The sequence below is a fragment of the Vulpes vulpes genome, chromosome 5, assembly GCF_048418805.1.
Source record: "Vulpes vulpes isolate BD-2025 chromosome 5, VulVul3, whole genome shotgun sequence".
Taxonomy (NCBI): Eukaryota; Metazoa; Chordata; class Mammalia; order Carnivora; family Canidae; genus Vulpes; species Vulpes vulpes.
The window spans coordinates 92,181,665-92,201,848 of NC_132784.1; the positions used below are offsets into that span (position 1 = coordinate 92,181,665).

The 20,184-nt window shown below is 47.2% G+C and overlaps 1 protein-coding gene and 1 long non-coding RNA gene across 13 annotated transcripts in view; one reads left to right on the forward strand and one right to left on the reverse strand.

Annotated features, from left to right (window-relative positions):
- Positions 1–860, reverse strand: part of PLEKHA6 (pleckstrin homology domain containing A6) — a 139,857-nt gene extending 138,997 nt beyond the window's left edge. For 7 of the 12 annotated variants that reach the window (XM_072759329.1, XM_072759332.1, XM_072759331.1 and 4 more), the window contains exon 1: positions 729–859. In XM_072759329.1, coding sequence (XP_072615430.1) covers positions 729–811 — 83 coding nt within the window. In that variant the 5' untranslated portion in view covers positions 812–859. Of the gene's footprint in view, positions 1–728 lie in introns of all 12 variants that reach the window. The other 5 variants (XM_072759335.1, XM_072759327.1, XM_072759326.1 and 2 more) reach the window with 2 other exon arrangements.
- LOC112914398 (uncharacterized) lies at positions 640–7,116 on the forward strand. The gene is made up of 3 exons (XR_003233864.2): positions 640–763; positions 2,942–3,009; positions 6,707–7,116. It is a non-coding gene; the product is annotated as an uncharacterized lncRNA (long non-coding RNA).
- The last annotated feature ends 13,068 nt before the right edge of the window (positions 7,117–20,184 follow it).

Sequence of the window (20,184 nt, forward strand, 5' to 3'; positions counted from 1 at the left end):
GGGCCAAAATAGCACCAGCGGGGCCACTCTGTTATAATGAGATTGTGCCAGAGCCAGTTTGGTTTATGAAATTAATATAAGGGCACTGATATATTAACGGGGAGCAGCAGAGGCTTCCTGTCTTTAAAGAATGCCAAATGCACCATGGGCATCTTCTCCCTCCCCTTGACCACAGCCCCATAAAGAAGCAGGAAGGGAGAGGGGGGCTGCCGGGGTGGAGTCCCGGGGTGACGGAAGGCCTGCGGGAACCGCGGCCCAGGCAGGGTCTCCAGGTGTGATGTCACTTTGCCCAAGTGTTCTTGTTGGAAAATCTGGGGTGGGGGCAAGAGAAAGAACGTCCCCCTGGCCCTTTGGGTGGATGGAGCTGAAAGGAGAGGAGAGGAGAGGGGGCCCGCTGGGCACCGGATCCGGGCCGCCCTCCTCTGGGCAGCTGCTGGCCTCGGGAGCCTGGGGGTGGGGTGGGGTGGGGTGGGGTGGGGAGCCGGAGGGGCCCGCACCTGCCCGCCCGCACCCCGCCTTCCCGGGGGAGGGCAGGCCCGCCGAGGCCGGACTTTGACCCACTGAGGAAAAGGCGGGAGACACATTCAAACAGGCAGGGCCGTAAACTTCTGAGTCATGCGTGCCCTTCCCGCCGCCGCTCCGGCCGCTCCCCTGCCCCCCGCCGCGCCGCCTTCCAAGTGGGACAACTCCGGGGAAAGGGGAAACCGGCACAACTGGAGACCACGTACTTGATGAAGAAGACTCTGCCGCCGCGGTCAACTCCGTAGGTCCACCGGCCCGGCAAGTCCAGCCAGGCGATCTCCTCGGCCATCTCGCGGGCTGGAGCCCCGGCGGCCGGCCCCGGGGCGCGGGGGTGCGGGGCGCGCGGGGGGCGCGCGGGGGGCGCGGGGGCGCAGGGGGGCGCAGGGGCGCGCGGAGGGCGCGCGGGGGGCCTTCCTGCCCGGCAGCCCCCGCCGGCGCCCTCCCTCCCTCCCTCCCTGCCGCCCGCGGGCTGGGGCCGGGGCCGGGGCCGGGGCTGGGGCGCAGCGGGAGGCTCAGCCCCGGCCGGGCCCCGCGGCGCCGCCTCCGCCCGCCGCGCGCTGTCCCGCCGCCCCGAGAGCAGGTCTCCGCGCGCGAGCCCCGGGCGCCGCCTCCGCCCCCGCCGCCCACCTGCACTGGAGCCGCGGGCCGCGGGGGGAGGCGGGGCAGCGCCGCCGCGGGAGGGAAGCGCCCGGCGGGTCCCCGAGCCCTAGCCCGGCCGGAGGGGCTCGAGCCGCGGCGCCGGGGGCCGTGTCCGGGCGCGGAGCGGAAGAGGCCGAGCGGTCGGACCTGGCCCCGCGGCGGGAGGTCGGGGGAGAACAAAGGTCAGCGGGCGGCGAGGGTGGCGCGCGCGGGGGTGGGTTTAGCAGGGCCCGGCGGCCGCCTCCCGGCCCAGCCCGCTCTGACTCGGGCTGCCGGCACTTCCTCCAAGAAGCCGGCCGTGACTAAGGGGAATCAGACTGAGACCTCGGGACGCGCTCAGGGACCAACAGCTTTTGTGTCTCTTGCCCCTGAACTTGCACCAGAAAAAAAAAAAAAAAAAAAAAGGAGGCAGTGTGTTCCGTGTGCAGAATGCAGGCTGCAGGCGTTCAAAACTGGCATCTCAAAAGTGGAATTGCTGGAGCCCACGGTCCTTGTATCTCTGTATCAAAGCGGGAGTTCAGTGAGCTTTCCCAAATTACCCGGGCCCCGCCCCCCGGGGTGCCCGTGAGGTGCACACCGCTCCAGTCCAGGTGTTACACCCAATCATGTGTTAGACGAAGGAGACACACACCTAGCCTTGGAGGAAGCGGCATGTTCCATGGCAGCTGGCAAGTGCGGGTTCTGTGAGCATTCTTACTGTGAGCACTCTAAGGGATTTGATCCCCGTTCCACCTAAATTGTGTCTGCCCGTATGTCACCTCCTCCAGGAAGCCATGCTTGCTTGACTCCACCCCAGCCAGATTTGTACATCCACCCTTTATGTGTCATGGTGCCTTAATAATCCTGTAGTGGAACTTATCACACTGTGGTGCAATCCTTGATTTACTCATCTGTCTCCTTCATTGGGCCGTGTGCCCCTCAAAGCAGGGGCTCATCTTATGCATCTTTATAGCCCTAGCACCAACCTCGGGCACCTACTTAATGTTTGATGAATGACTGATACTGTCTTGGCTGGGAAAACTCTTTTTTTTTTAATGATTTTCTAAAAAGATTTATTATTTATTTTTATTTATTTATTTATTTATTTATTTATTTATTTATTTATTTATTTAGAGAAAGGGAGGGAGGAGGAGGAGCGCAGGAGGAGGAGAGAGATGGGAGGGGGAAAGAATCCCAAGTAGGCTCCCCCCTGAGCACACAGCTGATCACAGATTCATGACCCTGAGATCACCACCTGAGTCAAAAGCAAGAGTCAGTTACTAAACACGACTGAGCCACCCAGATGCCCAGAGCCTGGGAACAACTCTTAACTCTAACCACAGTCCTGTACTTGGGGGCTTACTTACGGGTCTGCTGAATATAACCATCAGCCATATCAAGGTATGTGTAGGAAGTGTTTTCTGTTGAATGAAACAGACAGGGAGCCTTCCTAGGTATCTCAGTGCTCAACCCAGGGGACATAATATGTATACCGCTGCTGGATAGTGAAGCTAGAAGATGCCTCAGGGAACATCTAGTCCAATCCTTGTGTTAAATATGGGAAACTGAGAAGCTAAGATGAGAAGAGGCTGATTAAGGTCACTGAGCCAAGTGGAAGCAGAGAAGGATCTGCCCACCCATGTCCAGGCCAGAACTCTTGCGATTACATCATTTTGCCTCCAACTCTGGGAATTCACTTATGCAAGTAGACTCCTGGATGCCAAGTGGAAGCTGAGCCCATTCTACAGACACAGAAGAGTTGCAGAAACCCCTAACACCCAACTTTTTCCTCCCCTCTCAGAGCCTATGGGCTTCTAGATGAGAAAGCTGCATTGGACAACAAAGTGGAGCTGCACCTGGGAAGCATAGGTGAGGATCTGTGCCCCTTAGTTCCTGAGCTGGGGAGCCTGGGAACCTCAGGGATCAGACGCCCCTCCAACTCCAGTCCCTTGTCTTGTGAAACACCTGTTAGACTTGTCCTGCCAATAAAGTGCAGAGCCACCTACCAGCCCCTGTGATAGCGAAGGATCTGAACCACTAAAATTATTGCCAAGATGCCCCCAGGAAAAATACCAACAGCCAGTGCACTCCCAGTCCAACCTGAGCAACCTGTAAGGGCAGCTGCTTGGGCCGAATGTGGGTGGAAACAGGGATGAAATGACATATATTTGAAAACATGTATTCTGCTGCTGTCTTCTTTGAGATGTAGGGTTCCTGTTGATTTCTTCACAAGATTTTTACATTATTTGTCTCTAATCCAGCCTAGGGTTCCCTGGAACCTTTACCTGGACAAGAAAAGGCTGATGGTTGAGATTTTGAAATTTTTTTACTCATTTAAAAGAACTCAGTTTTGAAAATACTTTTCCAATTGTGGTGTATTCTCACCAGTGACTTTTTACATTTTAGATCTTGTTTCTCAGTTATGATCAGTATTAATACTGCCAAGAAAGACAGTTTAGGGGGACCTAGGTGGCTCAGGTGGTTAAGCGTCTGCCTTTGGCTCAGGGCGTGATCCTGGGGTCCTGGCAGATGCTCAACCACTGAGCCACCCAGGAGACCCAAGATTTACTTTTTAAGAAGATCCCAGGGTTTTTAGATAGCAGCCCTTTTTCCTCTTGGCTTTGAAGCTGGCAGTTGTCATTTTGGTGCTCTTGGGATCCTCGTGTGGAAAGGGCTGCTGAAAGCAAAATCAGTACGAGAGAAAGTAGAGCCAGACATGAAGAGAGCCCAGAGCCTCCTTCCATCCCATGAGCCTTTGGGTTGGCTTGCCAGAGGAGGCTCCACCCTTGGGATTTCAGTTCGTAGGTGCCGTAGTTGCTTCAGCCCATTTGAATTGGGCTTCTTCCCCTAAAAACTAAAAAGTCCTGACCAACACAAAGGTCACAGTGTCTTGTGCTTCTGTTTCTTTGGCATAAACAATGTTTCTTTGGGAAAGCCAATGAGATAACCCCTGCCTTTTTAGTGATGCAAGAATGAGAATGCTCTTCTTTCAAGAAAACCACAATTTTAGATCAAGAAAAGATCTTAATGATCATCTCATCCAAAACCCACTTTTCCCCCTGGACGACACTGGAAAACTCAGGTAGAACCCAGAGTAATGGCAATTCCACAGTAGAATTGGCATCCCAACTCCAGTCTCCTGAAAACCTGATTAGCAGAAAGTTATATATTTCAAGACAGTGACTTACCATGTCAACATATTTGGCTAAGAGACTTACATAGTTACAAGGTTACACCAGATTCCTCTGCTCTATAAAGAATAACAACAATAGTAATTTTTATGAGTGCTGATGTTTCATAGTTAATGTTCACCTGCAGGCTCCGTCATCTGCCCCTGGTGACTTTCTTACAGGGACTAAGATGCAAGGGAAAACACAAGGGCCATCTTGGCTGGGATTTGATACGTGGGTGTAAATACGTAAAAGCCTAGATAAACTAGTTGCTCAATTTGTGCTTCTAGCAGGGTTTGAAAGAAAAGGTTTTGATTATGAATACCGCAGAACTAGTGCTGGTACCAAGATTGTAGGATCCTGCGGTTTCCCTACAGCCAACTGAATTCAATTACAGTTACTCCACAGATATTTGGTACCTTCTATGGGCCACGTACTGTTCTAGCTACAGAGGACGCAGTAATTAAAACAAACAAACAAACAAAAACAGAAAGTCCCTGCTCTCCTAGAATTTATGTTTAATAGATATATAGTCTCAGGCAATGATGAGTGCATGGAGGACAGATGAGAAAGTAAAGGAGACAGGACTGCAGTAGATGCTGCCCTCTGACATTCCATATATTCCATATATAGGGTGCATAGAAAGGCCTTACTGAGAAGAATGACATTTTTTAAAATTTATTTATTCATGAGAGACACACAGAGAGAGGCAGAGACAGGCAGAAGGAGAAGCAGGCTCCAAGCAGGGAGCCTGACGTGGGACTTGATTCTAGGTCTCCAGGATCACACCCTGGGCTGAAGGCAGTGCTAAACCACTGAGCCACCCGGGCTGCCCAAGAATGACATTTGAACAAAGACTTGGAGGAATTGAGAGAACCAGCCATGTGGCTATTGGGGGAACACGTTCTACGCAGAGGAAATAAGTGCAATGAAATGTCTGAGCTTGAAATGTCTGAGAGGGGGATCCCTGGGTGGCCCAGCAGTTTAGCGCCTGCCTTTGGCCTAGGGCATGATGCCGGAGTCCTGGGATCGAGTCCCATGTCGGGCTCCCAGCATGGAGCCTGATTCTCTCTCCTCCTGTGTCTCTGCCTCTCTCTCTCTCTCTCTATGTCTATCATAAATAAATAAATCTTAAAAAAAAAAAAAAAAAGAAATGTCTGAGAAACAAGGAGGCCAGTGTCGCTGAAGCAGAGTGAATGAGGAATAGGAGATGAGGGAGGCCACATCATTCAAGGAACTTTGTAAGGAACTTTTCCATTATTCCACATGAGATGGAGAACCAGTGGAGGGTTGCCTAGATGGGTGCCATGATCTTCATGATCTAATACTTTTTTCTTTTAAGATTTTATTTATTTATTCATGAGAGACACAGAGAGAGAGAGAGAGGCTGAGACACAGGCAGAGGGAGAAGCAGGCTCCATGCAGGGAGCCCGATGTGGGACTCGATCACAGGACTCCAGGATCATGCCCTGGGCTGAAGGCGGCGCTAAACCGCTGAGCCACCCGGGTTGCCCGGTTTAACACTTTTTAGAGGCTCATTCTGGCTGCTGTTTGGAACAGGGTTGAAGCAGATTCCAGGTAGGAGGCTATCTCAGTAATCCAAGCAAGACATGGGGTGGCTCAGTTCGTGGTGTTTTGGGGGTAGAAGCAGTGAGAAAGGGTGAGATTCAGGGTAATCTGTTGGAGGTCGAACTGAAGGATTTGCTGGTAGATGAGACTTGAAGTGGACTGTGAGGGGAAGGGAGGAGTCACAATGACTTGGAGATATTTGGTCTGAGCTGTTGGAGGATCAGGATCCAGTTGCCATTAACTGATCCGGGAGTAGATTGCAGGAGGACTGGGTGTGGGGGGGTAGGGGGGAAACACTAATTCAGTTCCAAGCATGTTAAGCTGGAGATGCCTCGAGATACCCAAGTGGAGATGCCAAGGAGGATATCCAAGACGAGACTGTGTCCCAGGGGTAGCGATCCACATGTGGTATTTTTCAGTGATTGGATGATAGTGAAAGACATGAGGCTTGTTGAGGTCACAAAGGAAGTGCACGTAGACAGGGAGGAGGCCGAGATTAAAGGCTGAGAACTGAGGCGCTCCAGCTCTGAAAGGTCAAGTTAAAGAGAAGGAATCTGCAAAGGAAACTGAGGAAGGTGAAGCTAGTGAGGTCGGAGAAGGAGCGGACGTGGTGCCCTGGAAGTGTATCGCCCCCCTCGCTAGGAGGAACGTGCGGATGGTGCGGGTGGTGCGGGGTCCAGAGGGCCAGGCTGGGGTGGGTTCCGTCGGAGCAGGAGGCGACTTGCGCTCCGTGTGAGAGGGTGGGGAGGCGGCTCAGGTTATTTTTAAGTTGGTCTGACGATGGGTGTGGGAAGATGATGGTTTGGCTAATGAGCCCTTGCTCACAGGTGAGAAGTGCACCTGAAATGTGCCCCTTCGGCTCCAGAGGATCTGCTCTGGCTTCTCCTGGGAAGGACGCCAGCCCGGGGCGGCCGATTCTTCCTGCCAGGACTGCGTCGTGGACTGGAGCCCTGGCACTGGCGCTCCTGGGAGGGGTGCAGCGTGCCCGTCCTCCGCTCGGGGCAGGAGACGTGGCTGGCTGCAGCCAGGAAGATGGCCCGTGGTCCACCTGCTGATGGCTCTTCTCTGGGTCCCTTCTTGAACCCACGGCTCAGGCAATGTTCTTGCTGTGCTAACTTCCGCGTCTGACCTCGGGTGTTTCTAGCACGTGGCAGCCAGTGCTGACTTGGGCATTTCCTGGAACTAACACAGCACTTTGGCTCAGTTTATTTAGTTCAATAAATGCATAAGGAACCATTATGCTTCTATCTCTATGTAAAAATGGCTCCAAGCCTTCAGCCAACCCGTTCCCTCCCCTCTTGTCTCTGCCACCACCAACCCGTTGGTCACTGCGCTACACTCTCAGAGCCCTTGGCTCCTGGTTCTGTGTCCTCCTCTCCATGCCTTGTCTGCCTCTCATTCAGGGTGATTTCAGTGCCAATGTGAAGTAACTCTCCAGTGTCCTAACCCCACAGTACCTTCATATCCTCACCTCCAGGGGCAGACACCCCCGCTCCATTAAGGTACCCACACCCAAGGCCATGCCTTAAACGTTCTGACCACTCAAATTTACTTCAACTTGGAAAACATAAACTTGAATACTCTACTTTCTAATAATCATTTGGGTCCTTCTAACACTCTCATTCCTCTCTTCCCTTCCCATCTGTTCCTTGCTTTTTTACAGTACCTGTGGCCTCTCAGATCTCCTAATCTATCAATGGAAGCCTTGTTCACTTCCTGTGCAATTAAGCCCCAACTCAAGGCCTGTCACAGGGTCCACCACTTGTCCTCAACCGCATCCGCACTGCAAAGCTACCCCCTGGATTAATCTGTCCACCTTTGCTGCTCTCAGGCCCAGAAAAGCATTGCCCCAAGCCACTAGAGGAAGTAAACGTGTCTCTTGCTGGGTCTGCAGCCAGTCTCACCATCACTGTTATTATAACAGGCCCCCTCATCATTCCAGGGGAAAGTACTGGCAGTCAGAAGGACACAGCCTTGACTGGAACACACTAGTTCAGTCTCCCTATGCCCTCTGCTCTGACCCCGTCTGGAAACCTGTCTGGCTCTCTTTCCTCCTATCCAAAGCTCCACTTTCCACAAGTTCCAATCTTACAACCACCCATCCCTCAGCAGCTCCTCAGACGTCTTCCTCAATTATCTCCTCTCCCCTGTATTTTCAAGCTTTCCCTCTCCTCTAGTTTTTTCCCTCAAGCATGTACACATACCACATGCATGCACTCAGTAAGCCCCAGTCCCAGCTACCATATCCCCACTCTCCTTCCTTCCACTTCTCTTAGGGCCCAATTCCTGCCTCCCAGTGACTCATAGTCTGGTCTCAGTCCCCACAGCTCCTTGAAAATGGCTAAAACTAGTTTGGCAAAATAAGCACTTACTTCCAGGTTGCTAAGTCCAATAGACACTTCTTGGCTCTCATCTTGGGTGACGCATCCTACAGCTCTGGCCCTGCCTCCTCCCAGCCCTGGGTGCCACTGTCTGTTCCTGTACTCTGTGCCCCCCCCCCATCCTGAAACCCCCTACAACCACCTGTACCTTTGTGCCTGTGGACCTCCGCCACCTGCAGAACCTTTCTGTGTCTGTTCTTGTTTTCCAGACTCCTCCCAGAGAGGAGCTCCCTGCACTTGCCTGGTGTCCTGTGCTGTATGGCAATGACTTTCCTGTCGCCCAGCAACACTGGAACTCCTCAGGTGCCTGGGTGGCTCAGTGATTGGGTGTCTGCCTTTGTCTCTGGTCATGATCCTGGGATCCTGGGATTGAGTCCCACATCAGGCTCCCTACTCAGTGGGAAGCCTGCTTCTCTCTCTGCTTATGTCTCTGCCTCTCTCTCTCTGGGTGTCTCTTAAATAAATAAAATCTTTAAAAAAATAAAAGAGAGAACTCATTGGGAGCACTTCCTTCCTTCCCTGTTTTTATTTTAATCACCTTGTGCTCATTAGTGCCCTCCTTAAGCCCCATCACCTATTTCACCCAACCCCTCCCCACCTCCCTTCTTGTAACCATCAGTTAGTTCTCTATAGTTAAAGAGCTGCTTCTTGTTATTTTCTCTCTCTCTCTCTCTCTCTCTCTCTCTCGCTCTCTTTTCAGGGACTGTCTTTTAAATCTACTTTTTGTCTTATTTAACTTGGTGGTATTTGGCCACTCCCACCTTCATGAAGCTCTTTTTTTCTTTTTTTTTCTTTTCTTTTTTTTTTTTTAAAGCTCTTTTTTTCTTTAGGCCTTCATGACACCACATTTTCCTGGTTTACCTCCCACTTCACTAGCTACTCCTCTTGGATAACTGCTTCTCCTCTGTTTAACCTCAAAATGTTGGAAAATCCAAATTTCACCCTCAATCTGGTTCTATACTCTACCTACACACTCTCTCTAGGCCATCTCCCCCATTGTGTCAAATTCCATCTATATGCTGCTGGCTCCCAGATTTCTATTTGAATCTGGCCTCTCCCTTGGGCTTCAGATGCATATATCCAGTTGTCTACTCCTCCACATGGATATTTAATAAGGATCTCAAACTTAATGTGGTCAAAATAGAACTCTTGATTCACAGCTCTAAACCTGTTCTCCTGGAGTGCTCTTTATTTCAGTATATGGCACAATCAATAATCACCTCATTGCTTGGCCCAAATACCTAGGAGTAGTGTGACCACCTGTCCTGGTTTGCCTGGGACTTGGTCCTTGTTTCAACCCTGAAAACCCTATTCCAGGAAACTCCTCAGTCTCAGGCAAGCCAAGATGGTTGGTCATCTCCCCCAGGAGTCATCCAAGATTTCCTCCGTTTCCTAACATTCTACATCCAGTCAACAAGATCTCCATCCAGACAAACCCTCTTTCCACTTCCACTGCCACCTGGTCCAAGCCTCCATCATGTCCCACCTAGACTATCCCAATACCCTCTTCATCTGGTCTTCCTCCTTCCTTATTTAGCTTACCCATTTTTCATGCAAAAGCCAGAGCACCTTTACAAAGAGAAAACAGAATTATAGCACCACACACACCACCAACTGGTGCTACCAATTATAGCACCACACAATTGGAGTGCTTGAACTCTTAGAATAAATCCAAATTTCCTTCCTCTGTAGGCTCTACATGATGTGGCCCTTGCTTCCTACCTACTGTCATCTCCTACTTCTCTCCCCCTTCTTCCCATCCCTTGCCTCCCTCCATCATCTTATGACTCACTCCTTCCTGCCATTCAGGTATGAGGTCAAAGATACCCTCATGACTGTCACCAGAGTCATTCCCCATGTTTTTCCCTATCAGATCTCTCTCTTCCATTATCTTCAAGGCTTATATCATCACCTGATGTGATCTTGTTCCACTTTTGTGTGTGTGTATATCAACTCCCCCATCTAAGACGTAAGCTTGAGAGCAGAGAACCTTGCCAGTCTTGTTCACATCTATGTTCTCAGCTCTTGGCTTGGCACATAGTAAGTACTCAGTAAAACTTTACTGAATAAATGAATATTCAACCAAGTACGGGGTCTCTCACTGTGCTCATAAAGGATATTGAATGAACAAATTAATGAGAGTCAACCAAGCTCTGGCTAGGCACTGGGCCCACCTTCTTAAGTAAGCTATGGTTCTTTAGGAGTTTATGGTTTACTGAGAGACAGACACATAAATCAAACTTTTAAACTAGTTATAAGAGTTATAAACATGCTGGGAAGTAAGAAATGTCATCATTTCTTTTCCTTTTATTTTGTATAACTAAGCTTTATACCCAGCATGGGGCTTGAACTTACTGACCCTGAGATCCAGAGTTGTGTGTTCTACTGACTGAGCCAAACAGACACCCCATAATTGCTTATTTTCTTAAATAAAAGGTGATCTGCTCTGAGTCCTCATCCCACTAGAGGACAGGAGATTTGATCTCAATCACTATTTAGCCACTCCCTCAACCTCTAGAGTCATAAGAGCTCCCAGGAGTCCAAAAGACTCACAAGTCCAAAAGACCCTTTAATCTTCTGTCAATTCGGGTCCACCCCCCATCCTGGTGCAAGCCTTCACAGTTCTTTGAAGGGTCATCTGATTCTCTACCAAGCTTGGACCTGGGGGAAAGTTTGGATAGGATAGCTGAGTGGGAGTTTTGTGGGAACAAAGTGCCAATCAGGCAATTCATAAGACCTCTTCCAGACCCCTATGCCATTTTCAGCTTAGGGAAATTGTTCCAAATCTTCTTTTAGTCTGTGAATTCCATCTCTCAGCCCTTCCTTTCTTTTCCTCCCCCACTAGAACTACCCTACAAAATCTCCCTTGAATGGCTCCTGTGGCTGCTTCCTGCAGATAGAGAAGATGCTAAAAATGGTTATCTATGTAAAGCAGAGTTCTAATATCTCCCTCCACCAACCTCTTTCAGAATTCTCTAGCTCAATTAATAACATCACCCTCCACTTTGTCACCAAAGATAATAAAGCTGACGCATCTATAATTTCTCCTTCCCTTCTAATCGGCCCCCGAGTCCTGCCAACTCTGATACCTCTAACAACTCCTCCCTTCTGGTCTAACCATACCTCTGGTTGAGCTCATTACTTCATACCTAACTTGTTCAAGAACATTGTGCCTGATCTATTCTAGTTTCTCCTCAGTTCAATCCAGCTACCAAATGACCCAGGACATAATCCAGAAGAACCAGTCTGACCATGTCACTGCCTTGCTGGCTTGTCACTTCACGTAGAATGAAACAGACTAAATTCTAGCATGACCTTCAAAGTACTCTATCATTTATAGTAACTTTATCCTCCACTACATTTCTCCATCCCATACAACCCATATTCTGCTTGACTTGCCTATTAGCCATTCCTCCAACATGCTTTCTATATTATTCCATTGTTACATTTTCTCTAAAGCTTTTTTTTTTTACTTAAAATATCCTTTGCCTCTCTACCTTTTAACTGCTCCCTTCCCCCAACATTAACCCAATTAAGAGTACTCATTTTTTTTTTTTTTTGGAAGTCTAACCCTATTTCCACCTCATCTATGAAGATTTCCTAAAAGGAGTGAAGCAGGGACTCTAGAGCCAGGCTGGATTTAACTGCCTGTTCTTTGTCTTCTTCCTAGTTACATAGCCTTGGGTAGGTGATATATATATATATATATATATATATATATATATATATATATATATCTCACATAATTCATAACAGAAAGAGGGAAATAGACTGCAAATCAGAAATCAGGGAACTAGAACACAAACACAGCAAAATAATAGAGAAAAATCAATGAAACCAAAAGCTAGTTATTTGTAAAGATCAATAAAATTGATAAACCTCCAGCCAGATGGATAAGGAAAAAAAAGAGAGAGAAGACATAAATTACAAACACTAGGAATGAAATAAAAGGAATCACCAATCCTACTGGCAAGACAAGGGTTTTGCTCTCACCATTTTCTTTCTTTCTTTTTTTTTTTTTTTTTCACTATTTTACTTATCTATTTGACAGAGAGAGAGAGCATGAACAGGGGGAGGGACAGGCAGAGGAAGAAGGACAGGGAGAAGCAGGCTCTCGATTTCAGGATCCCGGGACTCTGGGATCATGACCTGGGATGAAGGCAACATCTTAACCAACTGAGCCACCCAATTGCCCTGCTCTCACCATTTTTATTCAACAATGTACTAACTATCCTAGCCAGTACAGTAATGCAAGAAAAAGGAAATAAAAGGGATACAGATTGGAAAGAGAGGCAAGCCTTTTGTTTTAAGGTATGATTATCAATGTAAAAAATACAAGGATACAAGATCAACATACAAAACTAAATTATATCTCCATATATTAAATGCAGCAAAGAACTGGACATTGAATTTTTAAAAAAAAGTATAATCTATAATAGCATCCAAAAAGGGGAAATATTTAGGGATAAAAGTAACAAAATATGTACAAGATCAATATTTTGAAAAGTACACAATGCTGCTGAGAAAAATTTCTAAAGATCCAAATAAATGGAAGGATATACTATGTTTATGGGTCAGAAGATTCAGTATGACAAGTTGTCAATTCTACCTAAATCAATCTCTAAAGTCTGTGTAATCCCATTCAATAATCCAGCAGACTTTTTTGGGTAGAGTTAATATTAATATGTGGCTCTAAAATTTGAATACAAATGCAAAGAGAGCTGAAACAATTTTTGAAAAGGACAAAGTGATTTCAAGATTTACTATAAAAGGGACTCCTGGATGGCTCAGTGGTTGAGCATCTGCCTCTGGCTCAGGGCGTGATCCTGGAGTGCTGGGATCAAGTCCCACATCAGGCTTCCTGCATGGAGCCTGCTTCTCTCTATGTCTATGTCTCTGCCTCTCTCTCTATGTGTCTCATGAATAAATAAATAAAATCTTTAAAAAAATATTTACTATAAAGTTATAGTAACCAAGACAGTGTGGGGACCCCTGGGTGGCTCAGCAGTTGAGTGTCTGCTTTTGGCTCAAGGCATGGTCTTGGGGTCTGGGGATTGAGTCCTGCATCGGGCTCCCTGCGAGAGGCCTGCTTCTTCCTCTGCTTGTGTATCTGCTTCCTTTCTTTCTGTGTGTCTCTCATGAATAAATAAAATCTTAAAAGAAAAAAAGGCAGTGTGGTGTTTATGTAAGCACAGAGATACAAACCAATGAAATAGAGGGTCTAGACTATAGACCCTAGGTCTAGACTATATATTTGGGTCAAATATATAGTCAACTGATTTTTTTAAAAAGATGCCAAGATTATTCAATGGAGAAGGGATAGTGTTTTCAACAATTATCTATGTGCAGAAGCATGAATTTTAACCGTTACTTCATATCATATATAAAAGTTAACTCAAAATGGATTATAGGGGCACACAGGTGGCTCAGTCAGTTAAGCATCTGACTCTTGGTTTCAGCTCAGGTCATGATCTCAGGATCATGGGGCCAAGCCCTGCATTGAGCTCCAAGCTCAGTGTGGAATCAGCTTGAGATTCTCTCTCTCCCTTTGCATTTCCCCAAACTTGTGCTCTCTCTCACCTTCTCTAAAACTAAATAAATAAAGCTTTTTTTAAAAAAAATGGACTTAGTACACTTAATAGACTCATAGACTTAAATGTCAGAGTTAAACCTATAAAACTTCCAGAAGAAGAGCAAAAATATTTGTAACCTCACATTAGGAAAAGAGTTTTGACAAATGGCACAAAAAGCAGGGACCATGAAAGAAAAAATTGATAAACTGGACTTCTACAGAATTTCAAAATTTTACTCTGAAATAACATTATTAAGAAAATGAAAATGCCAGCCACACAGACTGGGAGAAAATATTGGCAAAGTATATACATGGTAAGGACTTTTTAAGCCTCAAATACACTCACACACACACACACACACACACACACACACACACACGCATACAATCTTAGTTTAAAAAATAGACCAAAGAAGGGGGTATGGGGAGGGGGGGGCTCAGTCAGTTAAGTGTCTGCCTTCAGGGCAGCCGGGTGGCTCAGCGGTTTAGTGCCAGCTTCAGCCCAGGGCATGATCCTGGTGACCTGGGATGGAGTCCCACGTCGGGCTCCCTGCATGGAGCCTGCTTCTCCCTCTGCCTGTGTCTCTGCCTCTCTCTCCCTCTCCTCTCTGTGTTTCTCATGAATAAATAAATAAAATCTTAAAAAAAAAAAAAAAAGAGTCTACCCTCTAAAAAAAAGAAAAAAAAGTGTCTGCCTTCAGCTCGGGTCATGATCCTAAGGTCCTGGGATCCAGCCCCACATTGGGCTTGCTGCTCAGTGGGGAGCCTACTTCTCCCTCTCCCCTCCCCTGCCCTCGCCTGCTCATGCTTTCTCTGTCTCATAAATAAATAAATAAATAAATAAATAAATAAATAAATAAATAAAATCTTTGAAAAAAAATAGACCAAAGATCTGAACATGTACATCACCAAGGAGGATATTTGCTATTACAAGTAAACATATGAAAAGATGCTCTCTAACATTAAGTATCAAGGAAATGCAAATTTATACCGGAGTAAGATTACCACTATAAATTCACTAGGATAGCTAGACTTAAAAAGACTTACAATATCAAAAGGACGTGGAACAACTAGATCTCTCATACATTGCTGCCAAGTGGTACAGCCTGTGGAAAACTGGAAGTTGTTTCCTTATAAAGTTAAACATATACTTACCATATGATCCAGCAATCTCACTCCCAAATTTATCCAGAAGGAGTGAAAATGTGTGTCTAATGTTCATAGCAGCTTTAGTCATGATAGCCACAAATTGTAAACAAACCAACTGTCCACCTACTAGTGAATGAATAAATAAATTGTGGTGCAGTCATACAATGTGACACTACCCAGCAATTAAAAGAGTGGACTACCAATATACCCAACACCATAAATGAATTTCAAACATATTACACTACATTAAACAAGCCAGACACAAAAGGGTACAAACTCTATGTCAAATGCCATTTTTAGGGCAGCCCGGGTGGTGCAGCGGTTTAGCGCCGCCTGCAGCCCAGGGCGTGATCCTGGAGATCTGGGATTGAGTCCCACATCGGGCTCCCTGCATGGAGCCTGCTTCTCCCTCTGCCTGTGTCTCTGCCTTTCTCTCTCCTGCTCTGTATCTCTCATGATTAAATAAAGTAAAATCTTCAAAAAAAAAAAAATGCCATTTTTATGAAACTCTAGAAAAGGTAAAATAGTGATAAAAACCAGATCATTGGCTGCCAAAAGCTGCAGGTTAGTTGAATACGAGGGAGGGGCACCTGGCTGGCTCAGTTGGTAGAGCATGCAGCTCTTGATCTCAGGGTTCGGAGTTCAAGCCTCACATTGTGCATAGACCTTACTTTAAAAAAAAAAAAAGGCATGTGGGAACTTTTCTTGGGTAATGGAAATGCTCTGTGTTTACCCAGTGAGGAAATGCTTTTCTGATCAAGTTCCAGTGAACCTCATGCTGTCACTTGAAATATCAGTAATGAAGACATGACATCAACTGATTTAAAGCCATTAAGTTTGGGGCACCTGTGTGACTCAGTGGTGGAGTGTGCCACCCCACAGGGAGCCTGCTTCTCCCTCTGCCTGCATCTCTGCCTCTATGTGTCTCACATGAATAAATAAATAAAATCTTAAAAAAAATGTAAAGTCACCACTAATAATACTAGCTTCTCAAAAACATCCTAAGTACTATAAATAAGCATAATGCATACAGTGAAGATAGAGCTTTCTACACATTTCATTGCTTTTTTGAAACACATGAATCAATACATCACTTAATTGTGTGTGTTGGCAGGGAGCCTATCCACTGGGAGGAGGAGGCTATGGAAATTCTCACTTGAGTTAAAGCAAAATATGTTGTACACTTAAGACATTCTGGTTACTATGCTAAGGACCCTTCCAGCAAAGAGGTGACAGTCTGCAGGAAGAAGTGGAAGTGCAAAGTTACAACTCAGTGTGACATGAACAGTAAGAGAAAGGGGCCTGCAGGCTGTAACACTGAAAACAGCGTAATAAACTCCATGAGGATACAGAGATGGAGTCATCATCAGGGAAGCCTTTAGGGGGAAGATAAAACCTGATCGAGGAAAGTAAATTCTCCCAAAGGACCCTGAAGGGGTCTATGCTGAATGGGAGGCATAAGAGGGGACACTGGCTTAACATAACTTGTCATCCTGCTTGAAGTGACCTGGGAAATTAATTGCAAGAACATGCACCTGCTTCAACCCTTTGACTTCCCAGCAGGACTTTTCTTCTGTAAATCATTATTCCTCTAAAAAAACTGCCATCTCTCAGGCAGTATTGGACTACACCCGCCAAGCCAATCAAGCCGTGACTGTCCACGGGCTGTCTCGGGAAGGTTGTAGCTGTTCAGAGGTGGGTGTCAACAAAATGGGGCAATTAGAAGTCAACAAAACAAAGCAAAACAACTCCTCTGTAAATTTCTGAAGGTAAAACCCCCAAACCCCCCCAATAACAAAATATCTCCGAGGCTCCCTACTCAGTCAAATCAAGCAGAAACAAAAAGAAAGGAAAAGCACCACTATAATACAGTTGAAAGGTGGCTCCAGGGGCACCTGGGTGGCTCAGCGGTTGAGTGTCTGCCTTCAGCCTTGGAGACCTGGGATCCAGTCCCACATCTGGCTCCCTGCACGGAGCCTGCTTCTCCCTCTGCCTGTGTCTCTGCCTCTCCCTCTGTGTCTCTCATGAATAAATTAAAAAAAAAAAAAAGTGGGTCTGTCACTGCAGGCAGAGGAAAAATGGATGCAAACACACAGTGGCCTGCGTTCTGCACACCTGGAAGGGGGCAGCCGGTTGGAGCCAACGCCAGCTCACCCGAGGGCAGGCCTGGGTATCCACCTGGCCGTGGCTCCCAGCTCTAAGAGGGCAACAGGGAACAGCATGAAACCCTCGCCCAGTAGTTCCTGAGGATCTTGTCCTCCTTCCAAGCCAGTCACATGCACAACTCTGTAATCAGACGTAGCGACTCTCCCTGTCTCGGGGGATGTGCCATCCTCTCTGCTCACTGAGAGCCACTGCCCTGGTTCACAGGAATGCAATAGAAAGCAGAATGCTGGGCAGGTAGTTATGGGAGAGGAGGCCCTAACTGGAAAAACCCTGATCCAGAAAACTCAGCAAATATCCGTGCATCAGCCTCTTAGATTTCACCCCCAATCTCCTATTATCCTCCCTCTGTGGAGATCACGAACAATCAGCTCATTTGTGTTCCAATACAAATCTTGGTTCTCAAGGAACAGTTGCCACAGAAAGGTGGAGCCGCAGCGGGCAGGCCTGGCCCGGGCAGCAGGGCCGTCCCCAGCCTGTTCCCACGCCCAGGGAACCACCTGCGTGCGGGGGAGCGAGGGCCTCGCGGTGGCACCAGCGCGTTCCGCCGGGCACCCCGAGGTCGGCTCGCCCTCTAGCGGCGTCCACGGCGCATCTCCGGGAATCCGCAGCCAGTCTTGGGCCACGAGTGAATACGCGGAAAGTTCCGGTGCTGTGGGCAGAATACTGGGATACCCGGCCTGGGCGGCCCAGCGGTTGAGCGTCTGCCTTCTGCTCCGGGGGGCATCTCGGGGACCCGGGATCGAGTCCCGCGTCGGGCTCCCCGCAGGGAGCCTGCTTCTCCCTCTGCCTGTGTCTCTTGTGAATGAATAAATAAAATCTTTAAAAATGTATATTTTGGTATTAATACAGAATACTAATTCTGGAAAAGAAAGGTCTCAGCTGATTGGCTCACGTATGAAATTCATAAGTTAACATGCACCTTATTAATAACACTTGAGTTAATTGATGTGATATCCCTCCTCACATTGGAAAGATGTAATTACATTCTGCAGATTTAGAGCCTACTGCAGCTTCTCTCTAAGGATCTTTCAGCTTTGTGATTTGACATCAGCTAGGGTCATGGCACACTTGTTTCTAATCGGGTATGGCTGTGTGGTGTAATCTCAGTAAAGGCTGCATGGGAGGTGACTTCAGGAAAGTGATTAACTCGGGGCACCTGACTGGCTCAGTCGGAAGAGCATACATGCAACACTTGATCTTGGGGTTGAGTTTGAGCCCCATGCTGAGTACAGAGAGTATTTTTTTTAAAAACTTGAAAAGAAAGTGATTAACTCATTCAAAAAAATTTTTTTAAAGATTTTTATTCATTTATTTGAGAGAGAGAGAGAGCACATGAGCAGGGGGAGAGGGAGAGGGAGAAGCAGACTCCCCACTGAACTGGGAGCCTGATGCAGGCCTGGCTCCAGCCCAGGACCCTGAGATCATGACCTGAGCCAAAGGCAGATGTTTAACTGACTGAAGCACCCAGGTGCTCCAACACATTCAAATCTACACACTAGGCACAGTTCTAGGCTCTGGACTCATTAATAAGACACACAAGGTCCCTGCTCTCACAGAGTTTACAGATTAGTGGAGGTGCAGCACCCACAAAACAGGTGAAAATGTTAGCAAGATGTCAGAATGAACATAGTTTAAAAGGGTAAACTGAAAGGGAAAGGAAGGGTTATGGGTAGGTCCCTGATAGGTCTCTTAGAGGTGCTTTTGAGATCCAAAGAAGAGCTCTTTTCGTGATGAAAATGTTTTAAAGATTTTATTTACTTATTTAAGAGAGAGCATGAGCAGAGGTGGGGGAGGCAGAGGTAGAGGGATACGCAAACCCCCTGCTGAGCAGGGAGCCCAATGCAGGGTTTGACCCTGGGACCCCAGGATCATGTCCTGAGACAAAGGCAGATGCTTAACCAACTGAGCTACCAAGGGCCACCTCATGATGAAATGTTTTTAAAGACCACCATTTCTGGGGCACCTGGATAGCTCAGATGGTTATGCATTCAACTCAAGCTCAGCTCAGGTCTTGATCTCAGGGTCATGAGTTCAAGCCCTGTGCTGTACCCCATGGTGGGCATAGAGCCTACTTAAAAAAAAAATAGGGGCGCCTGGCTCAGTCCATTAAGCGTCTGCCTTCGGTTCAGGTCATGATATCCAGGTCCTGTGGTGCAGCCCCGAATGGGGCTCCCTGCTCAGGGGGGAGTCTGCTTCTCCCTCTCCCTCTGCCCCTCCCCCTACTCATGCTCTCTCTCGTTGTCTCTTTCATTTTTTTTAAACAGCTTTTTTTTTTTTAAGATTTTATTTATTTATTCATAGAGAGAGAGAGGCAGAGTCACAGGCAGAGGGAGAAGCAGGCCCCATGCAGGGAGCAGGGAGCAGGGAGCCCGATGCGGGACTCGATCTCGGGTCTCCATGATCACATCCCGGGCTGCAGGTGGCGCTAAACCGCTGCGCCTCCCGGGCTGACCTCGTTGTCTCTTTCAAATGGATAAAATCTTTTAAGAAATAAAGATAAGGAGGAATATAAAAAATAGTGAAAGGGAATAAAGGGGAAAGGAGAAAAAAAATGAATAAAGGGAGACAGAACATGAGAGACTCCTAACTCTGGGAAATGAACAAGGGGTGGTAGAAAGGGAGGTGGGCGGGGGGTGGGGGTGACTGGGTGATGGGCACTGAGGGGGGCACTTGATGGGATGAGCACTGGGTGTTATGCTGTATGTTGGCAAATTGAACTCCAATAAAAAAATAAATATAAAAAAATTGTTTAAAAATGTAAAAAAGAAAGAAAGAAAGAAGAAAGAAAGAAAGAAAGAAAAAGAAAGAAAGAGAAAGAAAGAAAGAAAGAAAGAAAGAAAGAAAGAAAGAAAGAAAAAAGAAAAGGACAACCATTCCCAAATACATATCCATATGAGTTTTCTTTGGTTTTTGCCTTCTGAGACAATGTATGAACTCCATCAAAAAAAAAAAAAAAAAAAAGCAGGCTTGAGAGCACCTGGCTGGTTCAGTCTGAGAGCATATGGCTCTTCATTTCAGAGTTATGAAGTCCCATGTC